Genomic DNA, 6,000 nt, shown 5'->3' with positions numbered 1-6,000 from the left:
TAAAAAGGGCAAACACGCTCCTTCTTCTCTGCTTTGAACCCACCCTCCGCCTCCTGCGACCGCACAGAAATAGAAAAGGTTTGGCAGAAAGAGAGCAACTCTGGCAGCAGGAAGCGAGGACACATCAGATACATCACAATAAGACTGTTACACTTTGTTGTTAAAGCTCATTAGCCGGAGGGGATCTTCATCTTTCGTTTACTCAGCATCAGCCGCGGTAAAAGGAGAATACTACGGAAAGCGCTAAGCAGCCTGGCTGAACACCAAGCCAGGGCTGTGAAATAAATCACACAGAATACCCAAAGCAGCCTCCGAAGGAACCTGTGAACTGCTTTCGTCAGACATTAAGTTAGCGTGACGTCTTCCAGCTGTTATACATTTTTCTTCTTGAGGGAATGGCATTGGACTTCGCCGCTGGATGCATAGGAGGTGAGTTTAGAGTGAGCTAGCCACGTTAACAAGCTAGCTAACTAACTAACTAACTAGCGTTAGCATTAGCCACCTTTCTGTTTTTTTCCATCGCCGAGGGGACGCGTGGACAGCGCGAGTTGTGATTGTGTTGTCACTGCTTGCACTTTGTGCAACGCCGTGATTTGTACTGTGTTATATTTCATGTGCTGTAAACAAACTGCAGGTTTATCGATTGAAACTCTTTGAGATTTGACAACTTTTTTTTCCCGCAAGTGCTGGAAATCCCGGATGTTAACGCTCAGGTATGTGACGTGACATTCCAGACGTGTAGCTCACACAGTGGGAGTGGTGCACACGTCCAAAATAATAATAATAATAATAAAGAAAAACATCAGGATCTGTGTTATTTTTTGTAATTACCTTGGCATTATTATTATTATTATTATTTTATGTCCCATCCATCCTGTGTTGTGCAATAATCATTCCACAGTTGAGAGTGGTCCTGTACACAACTTCCGGTCTGTCCACTGAGGCCTTGAGAATCATGTCAGCTGTTTTGCCTGCACCCAAGGCCAGATCCTCCAGACTGTAGCACACCCCAGTTCAGAGCACAGGCACTGATGTGATAAAAGTGTGATAGAGTTGTTAGAAAATGGTGATATTACCGTACTTGATGTTATTTTTTTATTGATAATCAATCAGTTCTTTTACTGATACAGAGGAGTCTTGGCCCTTCCACTGGGTCACCACTAGAACCTGCTTGAATTTTGGTTACATTTTAATTGTAATTTCTGAACCAGGGTTTTGGTTTTATCATTGCCACAGACTGGATTTTCCATCCATCTTTGTCAGAAATGTTGATGCCTGGTGTCAGTGGTTAATCAGTTAAGGACAGCAGATGTGTGTGTGTGTGTGTGTGTGTGTGCACACATTTAGTCAGGTCACGGAGAAGTTGCTGACGTGTGATGATAGTGGACGAGTACATAACTGAACAGAAGTTGTATAATGGGTTTTTTTTTTGGCTTGTTGATATGAGTCAAGGCCGGGGCATTGCTAAGCTAACGTGCAGTGACGTGCTCAGTCTCACGATGGGCAGGCTGTTTGATGTTGCAAGGTGATCATAAGTTTTTTTTTTATTTTTTAAATCCCATCATCTAAATGTTTGTATTTGCATTGTGTAACTGTGACACAACAATGTGTTGTTGCAGTGCCTCTCACCAGGAAGCCACAGTGGTTTGTAATAATTGAAATTCTAATGTCTGTTTTTTTGTGTTTTTTTTTATTCTTAGGTGCTGCTGGTGTGTTGGTCGGACATCCATTTGACACAGTTAAGGTGGGTGTCTGCTCCATCTTCCCTGCTGTTTACTTTTGTCAGGCAATGACATGATTTCAGTGCTCCACTGTGTTGGCAGCTTTTAAATATAACTCTAGGTAACCTCAAGTTACACAGTGATTAGATAAAGGAGCGACTATGACTATTAGAACAATATACATTTTTCCTAGTATTCATATGTAGTTCCTGTCCTTTTTGTTGTTTACTGCCAGATGACAGTATTGTTTTGCAGAACAAGGAGCAGATTTCTCCAAAATTATTGGCTATGTAGCAACATAAGATAGATATTTGCTTTACCTAGTAGTTTACAGGTTAATAATACTCCAGCCGAAGCCAAACTACTTTCACATTGTGTGGTTTAGGTATTTTATTTACATGCTTTCTTTCCTTTTTTACGATGGCAAGGTCAAGTTAATGTTCACATGTTGTGTAGCATCCACTTCAGAGGCACTCAGACAGATGGTAAATGGTTTGGTTGTAGTTTCTTTTATACCTTGCTTTCAATGTCCTTTCTCCCTGAGCTGGTGCCTGCTTAGGGCTGGGGGAGGCTGTCTTTAACAGCAACAGTGTCACTGTGTTGTAGATGAGAGAGAGAAATAAACAACCTCTCCACGGATATGTGACCTAGTAAGTATGGTCAAGGTCTTTCTTTCTCTCACCTAATGTTCTGTTTTGAGTTATAGAAATATAAAGCACAGAAGAATTGTTTTGAATATAAAACTCGGTTAATGTGTTTTTTTTTTTTTTTTTACAACCCCCTAAACCTCCTTGTTTTTTTTTTACCCTGAAAGAAACAATTTCAAAAACTGTTGCCTGCTTGTTTGCCCTGTAAACCTGTATTACAATATTTCCTCTGTGGCCTTAACGCTCTTTCTTGCGACTCTAATGTGAGGGCTGTCATCCACAGGTGCGGCTTCAAGTGCAAAATGTGGACAAACCTCTGTACCGTGGGACATTTCACTGCTTCCAGTCGATCATACGGCAAGAGTCGGTGAGCCTTATGTCATACTTACTTTAAAGAAAATGGGTCGAATTTTGAACAAAAAAAATGAAAAAAAAATTTGAAGTAAAGAAAAGGAGAAGATAAAAGAAAATAAAAATGAAAGGGAAGCAGCAGAAGGGGCAACAGTGGCACAGTGGTATAGCAGGGTTGTCCAATAACCGGAAGGTTGGTGGTTCGATCCCAACTCCTCCCTAGTCACTGTTGTGTGTTCTTGGGCAAGACACTTCACCCTAGCCTGTGGCGCGCCTTGCTAGTCATTGTATGACACTGCTTGTGCAGCAGCCGTAACGAATTTCCCTCTGGGATTAATACAGTATCTAAAATAAAAATAAAAAAAAAGAAGGAAAAAAATAAACATGGAGATGGGAGAAGACGAAACACCTTTTTCAAAGAGACCAGACATAATTGACAAAAACATAATTTTTCCTTACAAAAGGCAGGAGATGTTGGCCATCTGCTTTGATGTTGATACATTCATTTGGAACACACCAAAGCAACACATTTTCATGCACTAATTGACTGAGAAGTTCTTCTAAGTAGCATGTGTGTAGTGTGTGTGTGTGGTCTGTTTGAAGGTCTGATTAAAGTGTCCAGTTACGGCCTCAGAATACAGACATGAGCCAGCATGTTCCTAACTTGGTGTTGGGGCATGGCAGGAGAAGGAGGTGTGTCTGGGGTCAGTGAGGACCTTCTTTCTAGGTAGGCTAAATAAAGCTTTGGATGTCATGCCATTTGAGATTGTGGAGTACGACTAGTCTCATGGCGTGTCTCACATGGAGGCCGCGGCTTATATCACACTTGTACTTACAGCTAATTACAGCTGTATCACTATAGTCGCATAGTTCCAATGCAATACTTCAGCTATAACCACTGGGATTTAAATAAGTGAAATACACTTTCATTTTATTTTGGCAGCTCCATTAGTAATCCCATTGATATCTGTGTGTGTGTGTGTAGGTGCTCGGTCTCTACAAAGGCATTGGTTCTCCAATGATGGGACTGACCTTCATCAATGCCATAGTCTTTGGCGTCCAGGGCAACACCATGCGCAAACTTGGCAAGGACACACCTCTCAACCAGTTTCTCGCTGGAGCCTCTGCCGGAGCCATCCAGTGTGTCATCTGCTGCCCAATGGAGCTGGCCAAGACGCGCATGCAGATGCAAGGTACTGGCGAGAAGAAGTCTAAGAGGAAGATGTACAAGAACTCCCTGGACTGTCTAGTAAGAATCTACAGGAAGGAGGGGATCCGAGGCATCAATCGAGGCATGGTGACCACTTTGCTGCGCGAGACACCTGGCTTTGGCGTGTACTTCCTTGCTTACGATGTGCTGACACGCTCACTGGGCTGTGAGCCAGAAGACCCTTACATGATTCCCAAGCTGCTGTTTGCCGGCGGAATGTCAGGCATCGCTTCCTGGCTCTCCACCTATCCCGTGGATGTGATCAAGTCGCGTCTGCAGGCGGACGGCGTCGGAGGCGTAAACCAATATAACGGCATTATGGACTGCGTCAGACAGAGCTTAAAGAAGGAGGGGTGGAGAGTGTTCACGCGTGGACTCACGTCCACTTTGCTTCGTGCGTTCCCAGTGAACGCAACCACTTTTGCTACTGTGACTCTGTTTTTATTGTACATGCGCGAGGGAGAGGAGTGCAGCATTCAGGACAATGAGCCACCATCTGTCCAGCTGCAGCCTCTGCAGCCACAGACTCAGCCAACCAGCATGTGAGCTGCAGGTGTCGGGAAGTTTTACAATGGCTGAACGCTGGTCTATGATCTGTTAAATGATGACTAAGGTGAACTGATTCAAGGTAAACATCTGTCCATGGAGTATCAAGGTATCAAGTGGTTAGACGTAGTATTTAAATAAGGTAAAAGATGCACTTGTAAATATGGTCTCTTTTTAAACTTTCTTGCTTTTGTACATAATGTTGTTGAGTTTGAAATCATTAAGAAAACTTGACCGTTACAAGAGTTACTATAGCATCAAGTGACAGTTACAGATGTCCCTAAAATGTGGAGTCAAAGAGACAGTATGTCTGCGATGCTGTGTTTAGGTCATAACGGAGCACTATTGAACATGCCTAAGCTTTGTATTCACCAAGTGAGAGAGTGGCATTGATAATATTCTGTTTTACAATCAGTGACATGATTTACTATTTTATTTTAGCCGTCCAATCCCCTCACGTGACCGCAGCATTTTAGCACCTTGTGCTATTAGTTACAAATACAAAGAGAGCCTTTATACATGTATGCTTTTAACTTTGAAATTCCTTTGGATTTGATCCAAATTATGGCTGCTGTCTATAGTTTTAATCAAGTGCGAGGTTACAAATCTCTTTTCTTTTAACGTCATAATCTGCTGTACAGCTGATTAGAAACATTACAGCCATTGCAGTATGACATAATCAATAATTATTTGATGCAGTGTAATCGAATGTTCTGCACATAATGTCCACAGAAAGCACCTTATGGTATATTAAAGTCACATTTTAAACTTTACACTCAGTACATTTTAGATTATCTCTTAATGCAAGATTCTGTTACAGCGTTTCCACTTTTCTTTCTACAGACTTCACTTTCTCCACAAGGGGGGGCTGTCTGACCAGTCAAGGGCAGCAAATTGCCACCTAGAGACAGAAATGTATGTATTTTTGACAGAGCTACAGTTTTTTTTTCTACCTTTCTGTGTTGTATGTTAACTTTTAATGTGATCAGGAACCCCCTGCTTATGTCCCTGGAGTCAGTCAGAGCACTGTGATGTATGGTTACAAGAAGTACATTTTACCACATTAACCACAGAAGTGCAGCATCCACAAACATGCATTTGTAGCACTTACAAAGGGCCCCCCCTCCTCTCATGGCTTCACCTGCAGGTGTAGGTCAGAAGCACAGGTCTGAATCTGCTTCAGGTTCGGTCCAAAGATGTGCATACTGTGAATTTGTGGGTTTTGGTTTTACCCTTATATAATTATGGAGATATGACATCTTTTCTAGGCTTCAGATTTTAACTTGATTTCAACGTTGTGTACTTTTGTTTGGATTTTTGGGTCTGTGTTTTGTCTTCATTAGTGGATGACACATGTGTCCTGTCTTCTTTTGTTAAAAGGGCTGCTTTAAATATCTAATGTTGCTTTTGTGTTGTATGTACTTTGAGTATTGTACAATATCTTGCACCAAAGTAGCACATCCACATGTATTTCTGCTAGAAAAATAAAAGATGTGTTTCTTTTAAAAGGCTGTTCTTTGGTCAT

At 41.9% G+C, this 6,000-nt stretch overlaps 1 protein-coding gene across 2 annotated transcripts; it reads left to right on the top strand.

Annotated features, from left to right (window-relative positions):
- Positions 1-5,983, top strand: slc25a29l (solute carrier family 25 member 29-like). Of its 2 annotated transcripts, XR_003669493.1 has the most exons (5): positions 1-429; positions 1,701-1,744; positions 2,652-2,735; positions 3,705-4,557; positions 5,319-5,983. XR_003669493.1 is itself a non-coding variant. In XM_028396218.1 (4 exons), the coding sequence occupies exons 1-4, from the start codon at positions 396-398 to the stop codon at positions 4,473-4,475; spliced, it is 933 nt and encodes a 310-aa protein (XP_028252019.1). In that variant the 5' UTR covers positions 1-395; the 3' UTR covers positions 4,476-5,983. The 2 variants fall into 2 exon arrangements, 1 of the variants encoding a protein (XP_028252019.1); XM_028396218.1 differs by having other exon boundaries at positions 3,705-5,983.
- Positions 5,984-6,000: the final 17 nt, after the last annotated feature.

Source organism: Parambassis ranga, chromosome 22 (genome assembly GCF_900634625.1).
Source record: "Parambassis ranga chromosome 22, fParRan2.1, whole genome shotgun sequence".
NCBI lineage: Eukaryota > Metazoa > Chordata > Actinopteri > Ambassidae > Parambassis > Parambassis ranga.
This window is presented reverse-complemented; position numbering and strand designations above follow the sequence as displayed.

Coding starts and splice junctions, on each gene's coding strand:
- slc25a29l (XM_028396218.1), top strand. CDS start 396: ATGGCATTGGACTTCGCCGCTGGATGCATAGGAG. Junction 430..1,700: donor CGCCGCTGGATGCATAGGAG/GTGAGTTTAGAG, acceptor TTTTATTCTTAG/GTGCTGCTGGTGTGTTGGTC. Junction 2,736..3,704: donor CGATCATACGGCAAGAGTCG/GTGAGCCTTATG, acceptor GTGTGTGTGTAG/GTGCTCGGTCTCTACAAAGG.